This window comes from Salvia hispanica, chromosome 5 (genome assembly GCF_029641045.1).
Source record: "Salvia hispanica isolate PSC_SH4W2 chromosome 5, Shi_PSC_v1, whole genome shotgun sequence".
NCBI lineage: Eukaryota > Viridiplantae > Streptophyta > Magnoliopsida > Lamiales > Lamiaceae > Salvia > Salvia hispanica.
Genome location: NC_142696.1, coordinates 33,605,786 through 33,632,149, shown reverse-complemented (window position 1 = coordinate 33,632,149; position 26,364 = coordinate 33,605,786). Strand labels below are relative to the sequence as shown.

Here is a 26,364-nt window from a genome sequence, read left to right as displayed (position 1 = left end):
CTTCTGTTTCTTCTTCTGTGGAGCAGATGTAGAAGAATTAGCATCACCCTTTTTAGAAGAGTGTCTTACCTCTTTGACAATGTAGATAGTGGAGGTAGAAGGATCCTCCGCTTCAAAGGGATCTTTGGGCTTGGTCAAGTCGGTAGCCATGACTGCTCTGCACTGTTGTTCCATTTTTGCCCGCTTTGCCTCCTCAAATTTTAGCATCTCGCGCTCGATCTTATAGGTGGATTGACTATGATTATCTCTGATTGTAATCTCGCCACGACCTACATCAATCAAAGCTTTGCAAGTGGCAAGAAAATCTCGCCCTAAGATTAGAGGGACGTTCTTGTCTACTTTCATGTCAAGCACAATAAAGTCGGCGGGAAAAATAAAATCATCAACCTTAACTAGGACATCCTCAATCATACCTACAGTCTTGATGGACGAGTTATCGGCCAGTCTGAGTGTTACATCTGAAGATTTGAGTGGCCCGATGTTGAGCTTTTCGTAGTACTTCAGTGGCATGAGATTGATGGACGATCCTAAGTCGCACAGTGCTTTGTCAACCTTCCCTTCTCCAATTCGGCACCTAATGATGAACTGGCCCGGATCTCTTTGCTTCACTACCCGTTCCTTTTGGATGATCTCGCTGCAATGATGCGGTAGCTTAAGGTCGGCTTTAGTCGGCTTTTTCTTCCTCATTACCGCCTCCCTTAGTAGCTTTGCATACTTTGGTATTTCCTGCAACGATTCAACAAGTGGAATGTTAGTATGGACCTTGCAAAACATGTTAAGGAATTGCTTGAACTGCTCTTCAAGCTTGAACTTCCTCTTTGGCTGAAAAGGGAGTACAATCCCGTTGTGCCGCACAAGCCCCTGCTTAGTGGACGATTCTGCCTTCTCTGTGGCGGGCCGCTGCGGGGTGTGCGACGGTCCGCCGGCGACTGGGCAGTCCTGCCTGGTTGGTGTCTCTGCCGTCTCAGTGGCGGGCCGCTGCGTGGTCTGCGGCGGTCCGCCGGCGACTGGGCAGTCCCCAGATTTCTGCTTTGCCACCCATTTCTTGTTAATATCATCCACTCTTGCTACTGCCTTTGCTCTATCCTCATCTAACTTCTTCTGAATTTGCTCCATTTGAGTGGTAATATTGGTTACAGCTGCCGAGATTGTGTTCATTCCTTGCTCGAGGTTGTTTATCCTTGCTTCGACCACTCCGATCTTGGTGTCATCAATCTTCCTATCTTGCGTAATTACTTCCAAGATCTTCGTGATTCCTTGTTCATACTTATCTTCCTTCTTCATCGGCTCAACCACTCCTCCTTTGCTAACATTAAATCCTGCAGGGGGTTGCAAGTAATTATTGTTAGAATAAGAAAGATTTGGGTGCGGACGGTTCCCATTATAATTATTGAAATTGCCGCCCCCCTGATTAGGGCGATAATTGTTATTGTAGTTTCTGGGACCGCCTCCTTGCACGTAGTTTATTTCTTCCACAGTTGATATGGCAGTTTCGGGTGCATTGACTGCCACTATGGAAGTTGCCGGAATTGGATCTTCCTTCCTCGAGATGTCCATTTGATCAATCCTGACTCTAAGTTTTGCTAACTCCTTAGCAAAAGAACTTTCCTCGGCCTCTTCTATGGCCGCTACTCTTCTCGTGGCATGCCTTTCTTTCGACCACCCCCGACTATTGGTGGCGAACTCCTCGATCACTGCCATGGCATCCTCTCCTGTCTTTCTTAGAAATCCTCCATTTGCCCCTGAATCAAGCATAGCACATATTTTCTCGTTAAATCCATTATAGAGGATTCCTACCTGATGGTCTATGGAAAAACCATGGTTTGGGCATTTTCGAAGAAGAGCTTTGAAACGAGCAAATGCCTCATAGAGGGGCTCGTCATGGCCTTGTGTGAACTGAAAGATCTCACTTTTGAGCTTCAAAATAGTGCCTGGCGGGTAGTATTTGTCGAGGAAGGTAGCTACGATGTCCTTCCATGTGGAGACCTTTTCTGGTGGCATACACTCAAACCACTCTTTAGCAGAGTCAATCAATGAGAATGGAAAAAGTCTTACCCGTATGGCATCGTCGTCGACACCATTTAATTTCAGAGTGTATGCGATTTCCACGAATTTGGAGAGATGGCGGTTAGCATCTTCAGTCGCCCTACCTGCAAAAGGAGTTTGCTCGACCCTTTGGATAAGGGGCATGCGTAACTCAAAATTGTTAGCATCAATACGAGGGCCGTTAGGAAACGTGATCATATTCCCATGATTGAACATGTTCATCACAGGTAATGTTTCTCTGTTCTTCTTTTCCATGGCTTCTCGGGCTGCTCTCTCCGCATCTCTCTCATCCATCAGCAACTTCACCATCTCCTGCAGCTTCTCAATATCTGTTCGGTCACCCATTTTTCCTGATCCTTTTTCACTTCTTATTATTCTACGAGTTCTTTCAAGCTCTAAATCAAGCGGCTCTAAGATGTACTTCCCAGAACGCGTTCGCATACAAAACCTGCAAGACTCGAAAACAAAAACAAATTAAACTAAAAAAAAATTAAAACAGAAAGCAATAAAAATAAAATGAAAGCGATTAAAATCCAAAGTAGTAAAATTATCCGTTTGAAGATATCACTCCAAAGTGAATTGTCTTCCCCGGCAACGGCGCCAAAAACTTGATGCACTTTTTATTTGCACTATAAATACCTGCAAGTATACAGAGTAGGTATAGTATAGCAAAAGGTTAGTACCGGGTATCGAACACGGGGAAGATGTACACAAAGTGTCTATCTTCTACTAGAACTCAATTACTATCTGGAGAAGCAAGAATTATTGGAAACTTTTTGAAAACAGTAAATATTAAAAACAGTAAACAACTAAAAACAAGCAAATCACGGAGAAAAAAGTATAGAGATAAGGAGAATTCCAGGGATGTGCTTTCGCTTTAATGGTTATACAAATTCCAAACTACAATACCCTAGCACAGTTAATACTTTGAAAGGACGAGTCACCTAGCTTATGCTCATGCGAAACAAACGTTGATTACTAACATTAGGGTTGTCAATCCTAACACGTAACTCCAAAAAGCTCCTAAGACCCTTGAAAAGTCCTCACTCTCAATTAACAGTGCCGTATTAAAGGAAGCTAACTGTAGTGTCTACTAAGTGGATCTAACTCGCTAGAACTCTGTCACAGTTATGAAGCAAGTTGTATTGAATCATACATAATTGTGTCACTCAATTATGAAGCATCATGATTAACTTAGGGAAGAAACAAAGTAAAAACAAAACGGATATTAAATAGAAAACGGAATTGTATAACCAAAGTTGCTACTAACACATCCCTAGAATCCTATGAGTTTAGTTACACATGACTGAATAAACTAAAAACATAGATTGAAGGGAAAGCAATTTGAACATAAAACTAAAGCAAATAAAACCCGTAGGTTGAATCCTTGTCGTTCTTGATGTTCTTGAAATCCTTCTTCAACTCCTTGCACAATTGAAGTACTCTAGCTTTTGATCTCTATGAATGTGTTCTTGTTGTGTGTCGGAAAAAAAACTCTTTTCTTGATGAAGCTTGAGGTCCTATTTATAGGGGAAGATTATTCCTCATCATAGAAGGAAAAGATCTTCAAAATTTGGTAAATCTTGGAGCAAATCTAGGGCTGGTCGGATTCGCCGCCTTTCTCCGGCGGGCCGCCGCACCTTGGCCGGCGGTCGCCGCGTTGGAGTCCAGAGACTCTGACCCTTCGGTGGCGGACCGCCACATGTCCTCCGGCGGTCGCCGGGCGAGACTCTTCTCCTAGCTTAAATTTCCGAGGCGGGCCGCCACATAGCTTTGACCGCCGGGCGCCGGCGGTCGCCGTACAACTTCGCGGCGGTCGCCGGTCGCCGTCTGACTCCAGATTTCCAGACTATGCGTTTTTACTCCCCTTTTCGGCTCAAATATGCACATTTCTCACAAAACACGTCAAAATACCAAAATGTATAGAATATGCAAATAATGGACATGTAGAGTGATTTTGATAACAAAAACGGACCAAATAATGGCCTTAAAACAGTGCAAAATCAGGGCGTATCAAGCATACATCGCAACGGGTGAGATTTGCACCAACAAATACAAAGATTCGAAAGGCATAAGGAGTTCAGAACGGGTGGATATTCGAAGAAGAAGAAGAAAGATTCGAAAGGCATAAGGAGTTCAGAACGGGTGGGTATTCGAAGAAGAAGAAGAAGAAGAAGAAGAAGAAGAAGAAGAAGAAGAAGAAGAAGAAGAAGCAAGCTAGCTCACAAATGCATCGAACTCAAAATACAAATTTCAAACAAAAACTAGGATTTTCATCAAATTAATTCAACACACAAAATATCCCAACAACAACTACAAAACATAGAGCATATACAATGCATACTTGCTGGTTTTCTTGACTGTAGCTAGATTGTTGGTTTATGGGTTTGGGTGTTGTTTGTTTTGGTGTGTGAAGATGCAACCAGCTTCAAGTAACGTGTTGTTTGTGATTGACCGTTTGAAGTACTTTATAAATATGAAGGATGACTTTCACATGTATATTTTTGCATATTTATAACCCAAATTCCAAACCCAAGTTCGAATGTTAAAGAAGAAGAAGCAAGCAAGCAAGCTAGCTCGCAAATGCATCGAACTCAAAATACAAATTTCAGACAAAAACTAGGATTTTTATCAAATTAACTCAACACACAAAATATCCCAACAACAACTGCAAAACATAGAGAATATACAACAACATACACTAATTTCTCCAATTTTGCCTTCATTTCTGCTTTAATTTCGTCCAACATCAACTGTACCGCCTCAATGTTTTCATTAATTTCTGCTAAAACCAACCCTAAATCAGAAGCAACAACTGAGGTTGACGAAGAAGAGGCTTCTCCTTGATGGACCGGCTCACACCACTTGAAGAAATTGCATTCGTTCTTCTCACAAGTAAAGTAAAGCTTCCCTTTTGACGGTTTGGTATTGTTTCTGACGATTCAGAGTGTTGCTACCTTCTTACAAAAGCAGAGTAGAGGCCTAAATTGAAGGTCGCGCCAACCGCCGTTGTCGCCGGAATTGCTGCTGGAAGTCGACCGATGCATTTCAAACGATTTGTCGGTGTGTTGCAGGGTAGGGGAAACCAGACGAAGAATTAGGGTTCTTCGCTGATTGTGTGTGGAAGAAAGAGAGTAATAATAAAACGATGAAGTGTGTTAGTGATAAAGAGAGGGAAATGAAATAATTTGGGAAAAATAAATAAATTTAATTTTTTAATAAAACAAATAAATGGTAGTGTTTTTTAAGAATAGAAAATTGGTATTTTTTGCTTAATTCACTCAAACTTTTGCTAATTAACGGTTGACTTCTGCATTTTAACAGAGCTTTCCAAAAAGGATCTAACCGAGAGCGATTTTCGTATGTTATGGACCCAAAAACTTGAAAATGAATGTAATGGACAAATTTCGTAATTTGACTATATGTTGTGGACCAAAAAGGAGTTGTACTCTTAGTTTATCTACTTTTTTACCTATCCACTTAACACACTAAACATCAATTTCTTAAACTCTCAAAAAGAATCCTCAACTATAAAAGAATGAAGAGTACTCTCTCTGTCCCACAAAGATTGTCTCATTTTTCCATTTCCGTCCGTCCCACAAAGTTTGTCCCATTTCACTTTTTACCATTTTTGGTAGTGGACCTCATATTCCACGAACGCATTCCTACTCACACTTTATTATAAAACTAATATATAAAAGTAGGACTCACGTTCCACTAACTTTTTCAACTCACTTTTCATTATATTTCTTAAAACCCGTGTCGGGTCAAAGTGGGACTATCTTTGTGGGACGGAGGGAGTAACAATAATTTATTATGAATAAAATTACGAAAACATCCCAAAAATTGACATCATGTATATATATACTACTACTAATAATTATATTAGGTCATGAGGATCACTACTAGTGTTGATTATGTCTACATTAAATTTGAAACATTATTAATTTATGTCGACTCCTTATATATAGAGCTAATTTGGTCCTTGATTTAGTATACCAAATGATCTTATTCTGAGTCTAGGATTGATAGAAGTGAGTGATGATGATCAAAATGAAAGATGTAGTATGTGTAGCAATATTGTTTTTGTTGCTGTCTGATTTTGCAGTAAAAAGCAAGGGTGTGGAAATATGTGGTGAACATCAAGGAACACAAAGGAGGATGATCCATGTCCAAATAAAGAAACGGAGCCGTGGTCCGGGTGGAGCCAGTTCGCCTAAACTATCTCCTATTCCTTCCTCTCCTTCTCCCTCTTATTTACCTTATTCTTTGCATATATGTTCATGCTTTTTATTTCATTTCATCTTTTTCATTTAATTGATTTTGTGTAATAAAGTTTGTTGTACAATATTTATCTTATTCATATATGTCTCCAATGTTGTGAAGCCAAAATGTAAATTGGTTTATATTATTACTATTGGAATTGGTTCCTAGAAAATCATGGTGGAACGGATAAGATCACATGAGTTCAAGTGCTGGATTAATTCTATGTCAATCGGAATTAGATTCAAATATAAATAAATCAGAAAATTTATTAAATTGGAGGATTTCAACCATATGGTTTGACTCGAACAATTTATTAGAATCAAAGTATAGTGGAACGATGGTAATTGAATAAGGGATTCCAATTTTCTACATAAAATGATTATTTTAATACTTTAAGTCTCAGGGATGAATTGTTCAAAAAAAAGTAGACATGATAGTTAAAAAATTAGAGAAATGTGTTAAAATCAATCTACGACACATCACACAAATGTTAACACACCGGTAAACATAGAGCATATACAACAACATACATATATTTCTCAAATTTGGCCTTCACATCTGCTTTAATTTCCTCCAACATCAACTGAACGCCTCAATTTTTTCATTAGTTTCTGCTAAAACAAACCCTAAATCAGAAGCAACAACTGAAGTTGAGGTTGACGAAGAAGAAGCTTCGCCTTGATGAATTGGCTCACACCACTTGAAGAAATTGCATTCGTTCTTCTCACAAGTAAAGTAAAGCTTCCCTTTTGACGGTTTGGTGTGGTTGATGACGATTCGGATTGCCGCTAACTTCTTACAAAAGCATAGCAGAGACCTAAATCGAAGGTCACGCCCACTGCCGTTGTCGCCGGAATTGCTGCTGGAAGTCGACCGATGCATTTCAAATGAATTTTCAGTGTGTTGCAGGTAGGGGAGGAGACGGAGAATTAGGGTTCTTCGTTACTGTGTGGGGGAGAAAGAACGAGAGAAGAATAGAAGAGGGGTAAAGTGTTAAACTAAATAATTGGTATTTTAAAGAAAATAAATATTTAGTATTTTTTTTAAAGAAAATAATCAGCAAATTATTTAGTCACTAATAATCTAATTTTAAGCTTAATTTAGTCAAACTTTAGCTATTTAACGTTTGACTTCCGAACTTTAACTGTGCCGTCCAAAAAGGACCAAACCGAGAGCAATTTTCGTATGTTATAGACCTGAAAATCAGAAAATAAATGTACTGGACCAAATTCGTAATTTGACTATATGTTTTGGACCAAAAGAGAGTTGTACTCTGTTATATTATATTTAGTCTCATCAAAGGGGGATGACTATTGAAAATATCGGCAAAAACCGACTTCTTCCACTTTTGATAAATATAAACGCTTTGTTGTGTTTTTGAGAAGGAGAAAAGTGCTGGGGTTTGGTGCCTCTTGCACAACGGAAGACTTGTACAAAACAAATAAATCAGATACGGATCTATTTGACCGATTATGCGATTAATCAATTCACATGTTAAACAGATAATTGCATAACACAAAATAATTCATGCTTAGAAAATATAAATCCTAAACATGATTTCTACGGTTTGGGGTTACCGATTTGATTCTCCAAAGAATCGTCGATTGCTTGCGCCTTCTCCACGTGATGATCTTCAATACTAGACCACAGATCTTCTCTCTGATTCCCGAACTGTATCTCGATATCAGGGTGGGCTGATCTTATCAAAATACTAGGACCTAAATAAAAGAGACAGAAAAATCAATTTCACGGAGGAGATCTGGAGAGAAAAAATCGTCCCCTTCTCTGTGATGGAGTGGACAAAAATTTTAAGAAAATAATAATGTGTCTTTTCGGTCTCCTTTATTCTCTTATTTATATTAAGTTCCTTTTGGGTCCAGTCAGAGATCTATGGAAGGTGTTGGATATGGGCTCCCCCAATTAGCTTTTTACTAATTAAATTGAACCCACAATTTAATACAAACTTATATTGGAATATTACGAGCAGCTACTACAGAAGTAATATTGAATTCTCCCCATTCAAATCTGAAATACAAGTAATGCGGGTTTCCACTTTGTTTATTATTTATTTCTCGCGCTTAAGACATAAATATCCATTAATTAATTAATGTCTGCTATGGACTTAATTAATTAACATCTTATTAATTCCAAGAGTGAACTTAGCAAGAAACATTTATTTATTATTCATAGAGTGATAAAACTCTAACTGGCCAGTATTCTGAATAATAAAACCTTGTTCAAGCTCCTCTTGAGGACATTATCAAACGAGACTCACCTTGTGCGTGATTCAACATAATAGCAATCTTAGCACCGCTAGATATAAATCACCACTACCCAATATATCAGGATTATTGGGTTGCGAAAAATCCGCACCATTTGATTAGTCAAAGTAGTGCATAATCAATACCGTATGCCCAATGCTAACATATGTAGATTAAGAAATAGTATTTTATCAAGACCTAGTCTTTCAGTATATAGCATAAAGACACGTCTTGCTGTTAGAAACTTTCAGTGTTGTACCACACCAATGTCATCTTATTTCAGTAAGGCTTAGAAATATGCGGACTGACAGTGCAACCTTACACAATAGATAGTCTAAGCCTATCTAGGTTGTGAAATTCTTCTTTTTCTTTTGCAAAACATTGCATAGATCTGACCGTGTTACCTTAAAGTGGACAACGCCCACAACCGGTCTACTAAGCAAAAGACTTAGACTTTGTTTGCTTCTTATACATTTAAATGTTTATAAAACATATTATAAATGCACAAGCAAACACAATGTAATAATATACTGATTCTATTCGTGCGAAACTGCTCGAATAATACTGAATCGGGTTAAAAGTGGATTATAGAGTTTTACGTATACAAGCAAGATTCTATTCGAGCGAAACTTACTCGAAACATGCTTTTCAGTATACCAAACCTAACAAAAAGGGAGGGAAAAAAAAGGAGAAAAGAGTGTTACAGAGAAAGAGTATTTGAGAGAAAGATGAGTAGTTAGAATATTGTCTTACGCGAATGAGAGGATTGGGTTGAAGATTAAGGATGGTAAAACGGAAGCAGAATAAGAGATTTTGTGAGATTATATGTCGCGATAAGGTGTGTATAAATCACACTTTTAATTTTACATGTGTAATATGGTTGATTGTTATGTGTTAAGTTAAAGTGAATAATTGGATTATATGGTGTGATACTGATATGATATGTGTTTAATTGTGATGATGGGAATATATGCTTGATGCAATAAATATATTAATAGTATATTAAATTGAAATTATTTAGTGGAATATGATATGGATATGTGATTGGTGCGATAGATATGTTTTGCATATGGTATTGGAATTAACTGAATCATTTGATTAAAGATGATCTGTGATAGTCATGTCTTGGATCTGAAATCATAGTGGACATATTAGGACCTTTGGGTCAATCATAGTGGGACCTTCGGGTCATATCATATTGGGACCTACAGGTCAATTCACAGTGGGACATACAGGTCAATTCACACTGGGACCTACGGGTCAATTCACACTGGGACTTTCGGGTCAAATCATATTGGGACCTACGGGTCAATTCACTGTAACACCCCTTACCCGATTATTTTAATAATTGAATAAATGATGTCACATTTTGGTACAAATCCTGACTCAACAAAAAAAAGTATATATATACATTAAACAACCTTGATAACTCATAACTATTTACAAATATAAATGTCTAACAAAAATTTTGGAAGTAAAAGAAACATTTCACTTTCTAGACATACCACGTCTAACATATTCAAAAGAATTACCAATGGAAAAGCGTTGACTAGAGACCTGACTTGAGCAACTGTGAAGAAAAAGAGCTAATTTGATCACCTAATCTGCAGGGGGAAAAGAAAAGAGTGAGCTTCAACAAGCCCAGTAGTATACCCACATTAGAGCTTAATTTCCGGAGTTAAGTAAACATTAGGCAATCTATATATTTATAAAATTTATTACCATGAATTCTTCTATCTAGAATCAATATCCTTATATCAATATACATATGCTTACTTTTTTTTAAAAAAAGTAAACAACAATACATCTGACATTTATATCTTCCTTTCTTGATTGACCTTTATATCCTCCTTTCTTGATTTTCTGGGACTTACAAAAGGCATAATCATATAATACTTCATTGATATATCCAGGACTATACAGTGATAATATACAGGTAATCACTCACATAGTTTTAACACAAGTACACTTACCAAATCTATACATATTTATTCTTTACCAAAACCAACAACCATTTAAATTCCACATTCATATATTCTCCATTGATCTCAAAATATACCACATAATTAGTAATCACATATACATTCATAAAATATATAAGACAGAGTTCAAAATAAAAATAAGCTAGCTACTTCCAGATAATCACACCAGTCATTCAATTAAACTCAAAGAATACGTTACAATCTTATTCAAATATCAGCGCATATACGGATAACAGATCACAGACATTTTCACATATACGAACAATATAGCCCCTTAAGTGCTTCGTGACAGACTGGGGTACGCGGGCTAGATCAGAAACAGAGAGTCAGATGCAGATGCGGATTTAGTCCTCGAGAGGACTCCGCTCCGACCACCCATTTAGGGTGCAGACAGATAATCATACCACCCATGAGGGTGCAGATCAGAGACAGAGATATCAGAGCCAGAGCCAGATCAGAGACCACCACTTAAGGTGCAGACAGATATTCAGATAATCACGATCCTTGCTTCGGTGATCCAGAAGACGAGTGATCACAGATAAAGCCAATTGTACCCACAGAAAGCACTCAAGCACAGGGCGTATACAGAGTCAAGTATACTCAATTTCATCTCAATACTTATATTAAAAAGTATCTCTAACAAAACACCTCAACAACTATTTGCATACCCTATCATATCAAATATACTGATTAAATTCCAATTCTCACAATACTATCACATATCCAAATATCACATATTTCCAGTCATAAGCAACATATACAAATCACATAATGCATCACCGATTAGCACACAATATTCTATATGCAATCAAGCAAACTTAATTCAGGAATTAAAGACCTAATGTAGAATACACTATTATATATGCAATTACGTAGACTTAATTCAGGAATTAAAATCCAATGAAGAGTATACTACCTCGAGCACAAAGAGTCTTGACATCGAAATCCTAGATTCCTGCTCCTCCTTGCCCGTCTTACCTTACCTTTTCACACATGTGTACATAAATTTCATGTATCAATCATCATTACAAAATACTTTAAATATGAATCATATTCTCTTTTTAGTTTCTTTTAACCATTTACATGCCTAGCTTATTCAAAATATTATCCACGCTCAAAATTCCAAACCTATATCTTGTGACCAAATTATAGCTAAAACATTAGAAATTGAGTTCTTAGAGACTAATTTACATAAGATAGCACACAGATTCACTATTTTTCACCAACTTAGAATTAAGCTTATAATAAATATTTCTAAATTTGCATATCTCACTTATCATGAACATCTTTAACCGAAAATATATCGGCATTATCAAGTTTCACACTTAGCTATACATTGTCCCAAACTTCATCATGCAAAGAATAATAATTTCCCTTCATTAAGGTGTAAATCATAGTTATAAGATAAATTCTAAAATCAATCTAAGTAGCATAACAAATTTCACAAGCTAAAAAGAATAATCCTAAGCTTCCCCTACATTCACACATTAAGATAAACTTCCATTTTCATCTCTCTAACTATTTTAGGAAGAAATTAGCTATAAAAAGCTTAGAGTTTCGCCAGATTTGGTCAAAATTCAAATTGGGGGAAAACTTAATTATGAACCCTAGCTTTAAATTCAAGAAGAAGATATACAAGTAAGAGGTGTAAGAGACTTGCTTACATACAGGAGAGATAAGTCTAGCCTAGAGCTGTTAGAAAAACGGCGATGACTCGCCGGAATCTGCCGGGCAGCAGCGATTCAGAGAGGGTGGGAAACCGGCGTGTGTTTGAGCAGCGAAGCAGACTTGAGCCAGAGAGAGAAGAAGAAAGAAGAGTCGCCGGGGCAGCGCCGGAGAGAGATGACAGCGTCGCTGAGTGTGTGTGTATGAAAAATGGAGGTTTCTCCATGGGTGTCAGTAAAGGTGTAGAAATGTGAGGGAGAGGAGGGGGGGTTTGACTCCCGTAAGTTCCAGAAGGGAGAATAGGAATAAAAATCCTATTCATTTTATAAAAAAAATTAATCTTTCCTATTCTTTATTTCATTTTTTTTTTATCCTATTTCAAAAACAAATCCTATACCTACAACTTAACTATTGAAGTCTAAAATTTCATATAAACACACATTTCAGATCTTTTTATTTTACAAACAACCCGACACACTAAACTTCACTCACTGATATTTCTAATTTAATTCTAGACTTCTATAGCATTTAACTAATTTTAAATTTACGAATTTTCAGACCGTTATAACATCGAAAACCTCTAATCGAGGACTTTTCTCAAGAACGTACTAAAACTCTTTAAAACTCAATTTTTTGCTCGCATATCTTTTCTTACACTTATTTAAGACTATATTTCATTATTCCATAATTTATCAAATTGTCAAAATTTATTTTGTTAATTAATTCGAATTATTCGCTGAAAAACCTAATTCTAGCGATTTATAGCAACGAAATTTACTTTTCCGTCTAAGGTGGGTTTCGGGGCATTACATTCACAGTGGGACCTACGGGTCAAATCATAGTGGGACCTTCGGGTCAAATCATATTGGCATATTGGAAATCCCGGCCAGATACCAGGCTTGAACTATCACAGAATAATAAACCGAACAAAGTGGTATGTGCATATGTGTATGGAATTATTTTTAAAATTTGTTGATAATTGTTATACATATTAGTTAAAGAATATGTTTTTTTTGAGCTGTGGAATTAAAGGTAAGGTTTATATACACTGAGTTGTGGCTCATATAAACCACTAATATTTTTCAGGAATAAGATATCAATGATGTGTGGGTTGCTGTGAGTTACAGTTATTATAAGGGTCGGCGGCTGACGCATTTTGGCAACCTTCTCCTCCTCATCATTTTGCATGTAGATAAATGTGTAGTATATAGAGTGGTGAGAGAGTCCCACTACAGTTTAGAATACTTTGAAATATGCATCTGATAAAATATGTGGATGTTATGTGGTAGTTGACATGTGGATTATTTATTTTAAATTTTTAATTTATTTATAGTAAATGTATACATTATAAGGGTTGAGGTGTGACACTGAAAAAAAAAAAAAAAACTTACGTGGCAAAGTTTTGTTTTCGCAAAATTATTGAACACATCAGTGGTGGATCATGTGTCCAGGAGGTGCGATCCCCCTCCACGACCAACCGGTACCATGAACCCATTCGTAAATTTTCCATGAACCACACGACACCATAAAAAAGGGGAATATAAGGATTGTGATCTTACCTTCTAGGATTCAAGCGGCGCTGCGGTGGAGTGGGTGTCAGTTCAGGCGTTAAGCGGCAGAAGATAGACTGGCCGACTGAGAGTGTGAGTGAGAGTGGAGAGGCTCTGTACATGTATGGATTGTTATTGGTCTTGATTTATTTAGGATGGTTCAAGTTACTAGGATTTGGTTTGGTTATCATTATGGTATTAACATGAACTTTTGAGTGTTGGATTTATTTAGTATGATTTGGGCTTGTAACTAGTCGACCCAAGATAGGATCATGCGATTTCCATCTCATTCAGGACGACGTAGTAAGAGCATCCCCATTCGTGTTCTTAGTTGAAGTGGGTCCGGATCCAATTTTACTCTTTGTCCTTAGCTAAAAGCACAACACCCACATTCGTGCTCTTAACAAAGGACAAGCTCAAGGGTCCCACCATTCTATTATTCAATTTAAATACTTCAATTACTAAAAACATTCCTACATTATAAAAATACATTAAAAAATAAAAATTACATAATTAAAATCTTAAAAAATAAAAATTACATAATTAAAATCCTAAAAAATAAAAATACATAATTAAAATCCTAGAAAATAAAAAAATACATAATTAAAATCCTAGAAAATAAAAAAATACATAATAAAAATCCTACAAATTAAAAATTACATGATTAAAGACTAAAAAATACCCCCGTGGAAGACTAGTCATCTATCCCCAATGTTCTCTTGAGATCCCGGATCATTCCCACATGTGTTGCAAGTTGCTCGGGAGTCATGTTAGACGTATCGGACGTATTGAGTTGACCCAAGAGGGCCCACAACGAGTTTCGGGGGCGGAGGTGGCACAAAGTGAGCGGGAGCGGGGGCGGATGGAGTCGGGGTGCGACGGCGGTTAGCCGTCGCCTTCTTCCTTCCCTGCGGCCGGCGGGAACTGCTCGGGCCAGCGTCGGAGCTACCCAAGTTAGTTCCGGCAAGTTGGGTAGCCACATCATCTGAGGCGTCGTCGGATAGGGCTACCGACCTCGACCGTTTGCTGGAGGAGCTGGAGGAGGACCCCGCTACTACGCCACCCCTATACTTCGGATGTTGGCGCCCCTCCTGCCAACAATTGTGGTACTTGACGGTTTCAACTCCAAGCTTTGGTAGGTCGCCAAGGCGGCACTGATGATGTCGAGCTCGTTCTTGCCACTCCCTGCCGCGCGCTCTTCCTGTTGGTAATACCCCTGGAACTTACCGATTGCCTCGTTGCATCTGAAGATGCAATTGCGCACCATACTATCATTGCGATAGATGGTTCCCTCCGGCCGGGTTTCATTGTAAAGACGAGTGATGCGCCACCAATACGTTTCCCCAGTTTGGTTCGTGCCAACATCCGGGTCTTCGGAGACTGCCAAGTAGGCTTTGAACATCTGCATCATCTCATCCGGAGTGTATGGGGTGTGGGTACCCCGAGTAGGAGGAGTAGGTGTAGGGATAGAAGTAGGAGTACGAGCAGAGCTGCCGCTCCCTCCTGAACCGGATTCGGGTGCCCACCCGAACTCGGGGGCATCTTGGTCGTCCACCGAGTAAGGCCGGTAGCCACCCGGAACTTGAGAACCTTGGGTTTGAGGAGGGGCTGAAAATTGCGTTTCTGGATTAGAGAATGGCTCGGAGCCGAACCATTTGTGGTTCCAACCGCGGGAGCATGAGGGGTGATCGCCGAATCCGGACATTGTGTAGTGTGGTGGGAATTTAGATGAGAGAATATGAGAAAAAAGATGAGAGAATGTAGATGATAGAATAGATGAGAATGTGATTTTTTTGTGTTGAAGTGGGGGTATTTATAGATGAAAATGTAAATTTTGGTTGAAAAAATGAAAAATAAATTGAAAGTGGGTAGAAAACGGATATAATTTTTTGGGAAGTGGGAATTTTTTTTTTTTTATTTAAAAACTTTTTTTTTAATTAATTTCGAATTTAAAAAAAATAAATAAATATGCCAACGGCAGAAGCTGCCACGTATGCTGCTCAGCGGCACTGACGTGCTCTTAGCTAAAAGCAGCGTGCCACTGGCACGGACGGACGCCTTCCATCGGCGGACGAACGGCGTCCCCGCCGCTGACACGGATGGACGCCTCCGCGCTGCGGATGCTCTAAGTAAACGGAATGGCGACCATGGAATAGTTTGCGGTTTCAAAAATATTTTTATAGTTCATGATACAACTGATAGTTGAGATTTAAAATGATATTGAATGTTTATAGGTCGTGTTTCTGCTCTTTAAAATGTTTGTTTTTTGTATTCATTAGCTATGATTTACTTATTATTTATTGCAAATCTTTGTTTTATGATTAATTTTATTTGTTGTTTGTATTTACAAATGTTGTTAACCTTGAACCATGATCCTTTGATTGTCATACTATTTTTTATAAAATTTGTCAATTTATATTTATACTTCAAAAATTTATTGGTCCGTGGCATGCACGGGTGCTGACACTACACTAGTTATCTGTAAATTTCATTTGGCACACACTGACAATCCGATTATTTTAGCTGCTAGAAAGTTACAACTAATATAAAATCAATAGTTTAATATTTATGCTAGTTGATTATATAAATGATAAAAGTGGAAAATGTTTATATTTTAACATGATAATTATCCTATTTGTTCCAGTACACGTCTGATTAATTATGTTCAAATACACCGATTTTCAATATCTCGAAATGAAGGCCGAAAGAATAACAGGATAAATATAGTCAAAGAACAATACTGTAATTTGTACATTGTGTTACATTCTAGCATACCAACTGTCAGATAAATGAACAATATTGCAATCTTGATTTTCAAAAATGGGTCCCAAAACCAGAACCAGTTTTGGCTCTGCTGCGAGGCAGAGGGGGGAATGCCATTGACACGAATCTTGTTCTAAATTTCCACAGGCTCCAAAAGACAGCCACGGACATCATTTTCAGACTCTAAGTGACCCTTTAGCTGGTTGAGCATCGCGTAGATTAGATCAGCACCCTCATGTTTCTTGTCGTCAACCATGAACTCAGAAACGCAACCATCAACTTCAATGGAGCTAACCGCATTAGTCTTCCTGAGGCCACAGTCCTTGATTAGCTTCCTCATCCTCTTCATTTGTTCCCACTGCCGAGCTTCACCAAATATGTTCGATATCAGCACATACAACCCTCCAGCATACGACTCCACCTCTAGTATTTGCTTTAGGACGAGCTTTGCAATCCAAACATTCTGGTGGATTCTGCAAGCGCCAAGCAACGTGCCCCAGATAACTATGTCCGGCTTCACTGACATTTCTCCAACCAGCTCAACTGCCTCCTTCAACAACCCTTGCCGCCCAAATATGTCAATCATACAAGCATAATGCTCAATATCATATTGTATTTTATACACTCGACTCATTTTGTTAAAGTAGTATCTCCCAATCTCAACCAGACCGCAGTGACAGCAGGAAGAAAGCAATCCGGAGAAGGTAACTGCATCAGGTTGCATCCCACTTGCCTCCATCTCTTGGAAAATCTCAATAGCTCGGTATCCAGATCCATGTGAAGCAAGAGCATTGATGATTGTATTCCATGAAACTATATTCTTCTCCGGAATGTTGAGAAAAATTTCCAACGCTTCTTCCACAGAACCACATTTGGCATACATGTCCATGAGGGCATTGCACAAAGTAGCACTAGGTCGCTTGCCATTATCACGCAGATAGTCGTGCAATTTCTTTCCTTGCACTAAATCACCAAGCTGACTACACGATGAAAGAACAGTAACCATAGTGGTCTCATCAGGTGTCACACAAGAATCACACATTCTGTAAAACAACTCTAAAGACTCCTTATAGTGACCGTTTTGATGATAACACGAGATCATCGAGTTCCAGGAAACCACATTTTTAACAGGAATGCGGTTAAAAACTCTCTCAGCCGGTTCAATCAAGCCGTGCTTAGCATATGCACTGACCATGGAAGTCCAAGAAACAACATTCTTGTCAGCCATCCGTATGAAAATCGCCTCAGCCATCTGCAAATCCCCACACTTAGCATACATATCAAGAAGCGCATTTTTCGTATGGGTATCAAACGGAGCCCCATTAATCTCAATGTACCAATGAACAAACTTTCCCAGCTCCACATCATGAATCCTGGAACAAACAGATAGCAAACTGACAAATGTGTGGCCATCAGGTTGGATCCCATCTTCCCTCATTCCACCAAAAAGGAAGAAAGCTTCTTCCCACAGACCAATCTTTGCATAACCATTGATCAAAGAGTTCCACGACACAAGATTCGCGAACTCCATCGAATCAAAGACTTTCCCGGCACAGTCAATCATCCCACAACTAGCATAGAAGTTTATAAACCCGTTTTGAATCATTACATAGGACTCAAAAAACCCTAATTTGACAGCTTGTAAATGAACCGAAATCCCTTCCACACACGCCTTCTGAAAAGCACAAGCTTTCAGGACAAAAGGGAATGTGAACTCATTCGGCGTTATACCGAAACGCGACATTTTCACGTAAAGAGAAATCGCCTTATCTGAGTTTATCCGACTGGAAAAGGCCCTTATTAAGGTGTTGAAAATGTGCCTATTCGGTTGAGGAATTCTGTCGAACAGGTAGTGCGCGTATTGCAGGTCGGCAGAGGCTGACAAAGCAGCGAAGGATATTAGCTTGCTAACCAAGACGGCGTCTCCAGCGAGGCCACGGGTGATGATTTGGGCCTGGAGAGCTTTCAGGTGGCTCATCGACGAGCATTTTTCGATCAAACAATCGAAATTTTGTGTGGAGTTTGGGGCGGCGGAAGTATGTAGAGATGTTGGGAAAGTGTATTTGAAGTGTGTAACAACAGCCAGTTGTCTGGAAAACTTAAGCATTGGTACTACTCTTCAATGTTCCACATAATTTTGGCGATTAAACCAAAATTTGTCTCACTATATCCACTTTTATTATCGCATATGAAGCGAATCTGCAAGCCAATGTATCCAATTTTATAAGTTATAACATCTCATTACCATTTAAAAAATCATTTTGATTTAATATGATTTTTAAAAAATTAATTAACTTTGCGAAGAAAAAGTAAAAGGTAAAATTAAGTGAAATGTAAATCAACTATTAGTTTTGTAATGGATTGTGAGTCTAAACAATTAAGTACATTGTGATGTCAGGTCCGCATGCCAATTAGAAATAAAAAGTAAATAGTCCTTTAAATCGCGAACAAAGTTCTTTAAATGGTAGGCAAAGTGAGTATTTTATCAAAGTTGAACTGCATAAAAAGAAAGTAAATTATCCTCAAATTTTTGTTTATTTTTAATTTTTATTTTGAAAATATAGAATTTATATTTATAATTTAAATTTGGCTTTGTTCAAATAGTAGTAATAGTAGTTAGGTGGAGTAACATTTAAAACGATATGGATTATTAACACACTATCGGTAAAGTAAGAGGGAGATAGATAGAAAAATTGATTGAGTGTTGTTAGTAAAAAAATTAGACTCATCTCACTAGAGAGAAAAAATTTACATAAATAGAAGGGTAAATAGCCATTCAAATCACCAAATTTGGTCAAAAGCTGGTCTGTCTTACAAAGTTTAAAATCCGCTAATTAATCACGTAGTTTCAATTTTTCTAGTTTATCCCAAGGTTCGAATTATAGGTGGAATGTTTGCATCTCTACATTGAAATTCTTCTTGAAATCTCAATCCAATTTTTAAGATCAAGTTCTCTGTGATTGCACTTTAGATTGTACACTCATCTTTTTCGTGATTTAAATCTAAATCCATCTTGAAATCTCAATCCACGTCAATAAAGATTCCACCTAAAATTCGATTCATAGGATAAATTAGAAAAATAAAAATTTCGTGATTTAATTAACGGATTTCAAACTTTGTGTATAAATCAGATTTTGAACAAACATGGTGATTTGAAATTTTGACTGACTATTTTAAGGGACGAAGGGTGAATTGATCTATTTTAAAAGAATATCCCAAAATGACTTATGTGATATATTTTAGGAGTATTTTACATTTAGCCACAGGTCCCAATTGTCATTAAGTTGAACACCATCTTACTGAAAATAATTATTGTTAATGTACACCATCTTAAAATCGAGGAGTTCAATCATCCCTTTTCACTTACAACAAAACTCGAAAAAAAGAAAAAAGAAAACGAAAAAGCAAGCATAAAAAACTAAGACTACTCAAGCTGCGCATACCAGACGCCCTGGATCTTGACATCTTTGGGCGCCTTTGATCCCAAATCCGTATCCGACGGCTGAATGCTCTCAAACACTCCGATCACCTCCCCCGTCTCCGGCTTGCTCTTGGTCACGCTCAGCGTAATATTCCCCGTCAGCGACGCCACATTCTTGTTGTTCTCCTTCTCCAGCTCCTCCTCGTCCCCACGGCCCCCAGCCGGCAGCGCCACGGCGTTGTCGTAGCCAGTGGACCCACCGCGGCCCTTCGGGTCGAGGAAGGAGGATCCCCGGTAGGACGGCACCAGGAACTCCCCGCCGAAGCTCTCTGGCTTCCCAGAAGCTACTAGATTCTTGATGGTGAAGAGAAAGGGCACGCGCTCGCCCCCGGGGAGCTGGACGGTGACGGCCGCGTAGTCGATGCCGTCCTTCTCCTCGAACTTGAGGGTGCCGTCCTGGGAGACCTCCAAGGGGCCCTCGATCTCGTCCAGCGTGTAGGTCAGCCTTGTCATCAGCTTCGTCTTCTGGAACTCTGCTGGGGCGTTCTTGCTCACGCCCTCCGCCTTCACGGTGAACGAGGTTGGCTCGAGGCAGAATTTCTTGGCGTTGTATTTGCCCGCCTTGAAGGCGAACGAGTCGACGCCGCCGTCGATGGTGGGGCACTGGTTGGCCGTCCCGGTGCCTTTCACTTCTAGGTAGGTCTTGCTCTGGATCTCATCGAAAGTTAGCCTCTTCGGCACACCTTCTGCACTTGCTCCCTAACAACACGTATACCAACGTCATATCACGTGTCAAAAGAGAACTGAAACTAGTGTATAAGTCTAACGGTCACTCATCATATAGCTAAATTTGTTTTAATTGGGATAAAATCCTATAGATTTCTATTATGATATCGCATACTATAAGTAAAAATTTAACTAACATTAGCAACTGGTACATTAAACAACAAAAACTATAACAACATCGTGGATGAAGGAGGTGTGATGAATACCGAGACAAGGAGGGCGGAGGAAGCGAGGGCGAAGCCAGCGATCTTTGCTGCTTCGGTGCATTTGTGAGCAAAGTCTTGGAGAGAGCAAGTCAATCTGGCGGCGGAGGGTTCGACTCCGAAGGCCTTGCTGATGCCTTGAGCAGGGCGAAAATGGAGGCTGCTACGGCCAGCCTTGGTGGGCTGCATGAAGGTGGCGGCCGCCTGTAATGATGACGTTGCCATGATTATGTGGTGATTCTTTGATTGGAGGCGGAGATGCAATGCAACTCTATATTTTGTATGGGTATGGGTATGTAGTGTTTGTAACGATAAAGAGATAGGATAAGAGCTTCTATCATTGGTTCCAATTCAACCTATGGCTGACGTGGACTATTTTCACTTCAGATATAGATTTTGTACAAATATAATTAAAAATAAATGAAAACATATTAATAAACAAAATGGCCCATGCAGGTCTCGAACCTGCGACCTTCGCGTTATTAGCACGACGCTCTAACCAACTGAGCTAATAGGCCAATTTATGATGATCAAGAATTAACCAATTACTGTCTCTTTTGTTTTCTCTGTTAAGAAGTAACCAAATGTATCTAATTAGGTTTGAATTAATTATCAATGGATACAATACTGTATCTACACGAATGAAACAATCGAATGAGCATATGTAACAATGTTTGTGTAATAAAAGGAGGAAATGTCTAGATTAACGATAGTATTGAAAAGTACCCAAAAAAGAATAAGATTGAAGGGATTAAGATCATAAGAAACATGTCTTGCAATGCAGAAGTCCAGCTATCTTTTACAAAATGGGACCAGTTCTTAATTTTATTACTATATGCTTATATAACAAAATTGTCTCGACCCAATTTTCAAATCTAGTGAATCATTAATGTAATCTATAATCTATGAACAATATGAGATGATATACATTAATGGTCTAGGTCATAGTACGTACAAAGTGTTTTATCTTTTGGTTTTTGTTGCAAAATACTATTTCCAAGTATTACATAATTGAAATCACATGTATGCGCACAGTTCACTATGCACTTTTATTAGTTTAGATTTTAAATTATACCCTAATGTTTACTGTTTAATTACTTTACTTAATATTATAACAAATACATACTTAATTTCACAATAACGTGTCATAGTTTGCGCTTATGGCACACACCTACGTTTTCCACAAACAAGATTTGAGAGTTTTTTTGTATGGTGCAACAAGAAGAAGATTGTGACCCTTTTTTAGTTTTTTTTAAAGTGGCTAATGATTGATTATAAACCAAAAACTTTACAAAATATTGAACAAACAACGAATAAAATTCAGCAAGAATGGTAAACAAAATAAATGTGAACAGAATAATAAATTCAAGTTAAGGAACAAAATATTAATAGTGAACCATAGACGACTCTGCTGGGGATCGAACCCAGAATCTCTGGTTCCGTAGACCAGCGCCTTATCCATTGGGCCACAGAGTCATTGACTTCATCATTTCTAGCTATGATATTTATAGTATTTATCCAGCATATATTTAGTTCAATCATAGATTTTAACAAGATGTGATGAAGTTTCAAATCATTTTTGGAAAATTAAAATATACCAGTTTATATATACATTACACTTATTCCAAGTACAGAACCCGTACTAATCTCAGATATTGCAAAATGACTTCATCAAGATTGTCACTACAAAACTATATTTAGAGGGAAGTTGATCTTGGGGAATAAATCTAGAATACACATACTCACGTAGAGGTGGTTGTGGTATCATTGACAAGCTTATATTATACTCCATCCGTTCCACAATATTAGAGTCATTTCATTATCATGCTCCACACATTTCTTATATCTTTCTCTGTGACAAGATAAAATTCCTCGAGTACTCGTTAACCAAAAGAGTATCTAACTCTATTTTACTATGGATCCAATCCCCCATTTTTTTTTATAAATATGATCTTCTTTCTGATGGTTATGGAGTATAACGTAGGGAATGAGGGAGGATGCTTTTAGACACTCATGCGCCAAAGATATTGGAAATCTTATTATCAAGTAAAATAGGCAGAAGACCATCTTTGTCGTAAAATTTGATATTTGCATGCATCAATAGTTAGAAACTTATCTTGGTATCTAGATTAAATTCTTAAGGTGAATTAGGAAATAGGATTCGTAAACATTAGTCTACTTTGTTTGTGTTATGAAGATTTAATAACAAAAACTTTGATAATTTTTCCTGAACTTAAGATCACTGCACCCTGACAATCTGGATACGCTGTCGTTTCATAGTAAGCGGCTCAGTATATAAACTCCTTCCATTTTTCAATTTTGCGCCAGAGGGTTTTGCATTTCCATTTAAACCAGAGCAAGAGCGGGCTAGGTTTCCCTCTTTGTTGTTTCTTAATACGAAAATGGCAGATGGCGCGGCGGACTCCTCAGCGCAAGGCCCCGCTGACGAGAAAAACCCTAACTCTGTCAATGCGGCGATTGAGTCCGGTAACGGTGCCGGCCCCGAGGAATTCACCTGCGACGATGATCGAGAAAAGACATTGGAATTCGCAGACGAATTGATGGCTCGTGGCTCTAAAGCCGCCAAGGATAGCAATTATGCCGAAGCCGCTGATTGCTATAGCCGTGCCCTAGAAATCAGGTGATATTCATCATATATATGTGTACACTAGAGCTGGAGCTTGGGAATTTGCATAATTTTTTAAATTAGTAAGAGTAGAGTTTTATGTTTGTTGATCTTTCTGTGAATTTCTATAGTATTCACACATTTTCTTGTGATTTGTTTTTTTCTTTAGCCTGAAATTTGGATATGGTTCATAATTGGTTTTAGGGCTGCAAAATTTGGTGAACTTTCCCCTGAGTGTGTTGCTGCTTACTATAAATATGGATGTGCTCTGCTGTACAAAGCTCAAGAGGAGTCTGATCCATTGGCTTCTATGCCGAAAAAAGAGGGTGCCTCTCGTGAAGATTCCGGTAAAGAAAGTTCATCACAAATCCATGCCAATGTCCAACCTTCAGCTATGTCTGCTGCAAAAAATGTGGAGCAAGGTGAATACGAATTTTGATCACAAAGGAGTTACTATTTGTATGTACATTTTCTGATGTTTTATTGAAAGATGAAGGAGACAGTGAAAGTGATGCTGAAGACCAACCTGATGGCGATGAGGATGAGTCTGACCTTGATTTGGCTTGGAAGATGCTTGATGTAGCTCGGGCCATTGTGGAGAGGGTCCCAGGAGACACAGTGGAAAAGGTGGACATATTGTCAGCTTTGGCAGAAGTAGCTCTAGAAAGAGGTCCTTCTCTTCTTTTCTTTCTTCCCTCCTTTTCCCCATAGCATTTTATACATTAGAGAGTGGTCGTTTGGTCTTTCTTTGCTTATTATGAAAAATTTTTCTTTATCCAGAGGATGTTGAGACTTCACAGAGTGACTACTTGAAGGCACTATCTATGTTGGAGCGCTTGGTTGAACCTGATAGTCGGCTTATCGCTGAGCTGTATCCTTGAATTGTATATTTGCAAATTGATGAGTAGTATGTAAATCTAGAATTACTTTGGGTTCCAAGCATGTTCCAGAAAATTAAAATATATATATTCCTTAACAGAAATTCAGCAATTTCAGGATTTGCCTGTGTCTTGAAATTGGTTCGAAACCAGAAGAAGCTATTCCATATTGTCAAAAAGCTATCTCAGTTTGCAAGTCAAGAGTTCAGCGACTTTCTGATGAAGCAAAGAACTTCCCAGCAGAAGAATCAACCACTTTCGAGATGGGACCAGTTCAACCATCTCTAGATAAGGAATCCGAGATTGAAACACTTACTGGTCTCTGTGAGGAACTAGAAAAGAAGGTAAGATGATCAAAAGAACCTCACATGAAGAGTTTCTTTGCCATTGTATTAACTGGTATTCATTTCGTTGCAGCTTGAAGATCTTCAACAGCTTGTCGCAAACCCAAAATCCATCCTCTCAGATATCCTAGGTGGGATTATTTCCGCAAAAGCTAGGGCTCTTGAGAAGAACGAACCAGCACTGAGCTCATCACAGATGGGCACGGCCACCACTGGTGGCGCAGACTCGCCAACTGCTTCTACAGCTCACACAAGTAGCGCTGCTGGAGTGACACATCTAGGCGTGGTGGGAAGAGGAGTCAAGCGAGTTGTGATGAGCTCGACTGCACAATCCAGCCCTGCTAAGAAACCTGCAATCGATTCCTCAAACAATGGCGATGGTGGGAGTGAGGTCAACGTCAATGCAGGAATAAATGAGAAGAATGATTAATTCTGGCTCTACGCTTCTCTGTTGTCTTGAACTCGGTTGGTGCATCTATGATTATGCAATATGGCTACTAATTTCTCATCTAAGACTACTGATTCAGTGTCTTGCTATAAAAAAAAGCTATTTTATCCGTTAGGAGCATGTTTTTATAATGTTTAATTATAATGCGCTGGTTGGCTTGTGGAATAGACCAAAAAGAATAATTTATGGGTTATTAGTGTTTCATGCAGCTTTAAAATGTCTCAATCATCAAATGTTTGCAAATTTTATCATTTTTTGTGAAATGTATCATTGTCAAAATTTGATCACGGAATTTTATTTCGTCATGATAGAGTTTAAGTTGAAATTCTTTTTCTTTTTTACCCCAAATACATATAACAACATTGTTTAGTAAAAATTGAAGTTGTTTTGATTATTATGTTGTGTCCTACTCGAATAAAACGTGCTCGCTTGTATGTCAAAGATGATGATAATTTCGAAATACGGTGAAATTGAGGACATTTATTAAAGTTTACACAAAATCCTAGTATTTTTTAAATTTTTTGTTATAAAAGACATTATTTCAGGAGTTGAAGTTGCCTAAAAATACATTTCACCTCAGATTCTGGTGAAATGAATGAACTTTTCGTCACTAAATTTTTTGAAAAGGGACAATTTATGAAAAACGATAAAAGTTTGGGGCATCTGATATGAAAACAAAATTTAAATATTTTACAAACTGGGGACATAAAGGTCCAGTAAATCCAAATTCTAGGCAGCTAAACACATTGCCAAAAGCTCATAAATAGTAAATACTCCCTCCGTCCACGAAAATTCGTCTCGGTTTGATCGGACACGGGTTTTAAGAAATGTAATGGAAAGTGAGTTGAAAAAGTTAGTGGATTGTGGGTCTTACTTTTAAATATTAGTTTTATAATAAAATGTGAATAGGAATGAGTTAGTGGAATATGGGGTCCACTACCAAAAATGGTAAAAGTGAAATGGGATAAATTTTGAGGGACGGACGGAAATGGAAAAATGGAACAAATTTTGTTGGACGGAGGGAGTACATTATTAGCAAAAACACCAACAATTAGAAAAATAACACAATGCAATCAAAAGTTATCGAAGAAACCAAATTTTAATACTTTCAGCCTTATTATTTTA

General features: G+C 38.2%; 2 protein-coding genes, 1 long non-coding RNA gene, 3 other non-coding genes and 1 pseudogene across 7 annotated transcripts; 2 read left to right on the top strand and 5 right to left on the bottom strand.

The window, feature by feature from the left end:
• Positions 1–1,813: 1,813 nt before the first annotated feature.
• Positions 1,814–1,920, top strand: LOC148926688 (small nucleolar RNA R71). The gene has a single exon (XR_016131881.1). It is a non-coding gene; the product is annotated as a small nucleolar RNA R71 (small nucleolar RNA).
• A 4,832-nt stretch (positions 1,921–6,752) lies between these two features.
• LOC148926687 (uncharacterized) lies at positions 6,753–12,512 on the bottom strand. Its single transcript, XR_016130363.1, has 4 exons — positions 12,224–12,512; positions 11,472–11,538; positions 7,890–10,177; positions 6,753–7,257 (listed from the first exon to the last, which is right to left on the bottom strand). It is a non-coding gene; the product is annotated as an uncharacterized LOC148926687 (long non-coding RNA).
• A 3,953-nt stretch (positions 12,513–16,465) lies between these two features.
• LOC125187600 (pentatricopeptide repeat-containing protein At2g22410, mitochondrial pseudogene) lies at positions 16,466–18,731 on the bottom strand (annotated as a pseudogene).
• Positions 18,732–19,829: 1,098 nt separating this feature from the next.
• Positions 19,830–21,212, bottom strand: LOC125191255 (oxygen-evolving enhancer protein 1, chloroplastic-like). The gene is made up of 2 exons (XM_048088769.1): positions 20,947–21,212; positions 19,830–20,713 (listed from the first exon to the last, which is right to left on the bottom strand). Exons 1-2 carry the CDS (start codon positions 21,166–21,168, stop codon positions 19,958–19,960), a joined length of 978 nt encoding a protein of 325 aa, XP_047944726.1. The 5' UTR covers positions 21,169–21,212; the 3' UTR covers positions 19,830–19,957.
• Positions 21,213–21,387: 175 nt separating this feature from the next.
• Positions 21,388–21,461, bottom strand: TRNAI-AAU (transfer RNA isoleucine (anticodon AAU)). The gene has a single exon. It is a non-coding gene; the product is annotated as a tRNA-Ile (tRNA).
• Positions 21,462–22,346: 885 nt separating this feature from the next.
• Positions 22,347–22,419, bottom strand: TRNAR-ACG (transfer RNA arginine (anticodon ACG)). The gene has a single exon. It is a non-coding gene; the product is annotated as a tRNA-Arg (tRNA).
• An 842-nt stretch (positions 22,420–23,261) lies between these two features.
• LOC125187353 (NASP-related protein sim3-like) lies at positions 23,262–25,353 on the top strand. 2 transcript variants are annotated; one of them, XM_048083935.2, is made up of 6 exons: positions 23,262–23,584; positions 23,774–23,991; positions 24,066–24,239; positions 24,350–24,440; positions 24,557–24,791; positions 24,865–25,353. In XM_048083935.2, exons 1-6 carry the CDS (start codon positions 23,346–23,348, stop codon positions 25,219–25,221), a joined length of 1,314 nt encoding a protein of 437 aa, XP_047939892.1. In that variant the 5' UTR covers positions 23,262–23,345; the 3' UTR covers positions 25,222–25,353. The 2 variants fall into 2 exon arrangements, with proteins under 2 accessions (XP_047939892.1, XP_047939891.1); XM_048083934.2 differs by having other exon boundaries at positions 23,263–23,584; positions 24,060–24,239.
• Positions 25,354–26,364: the final 1,011 nt, after the last annotated feature.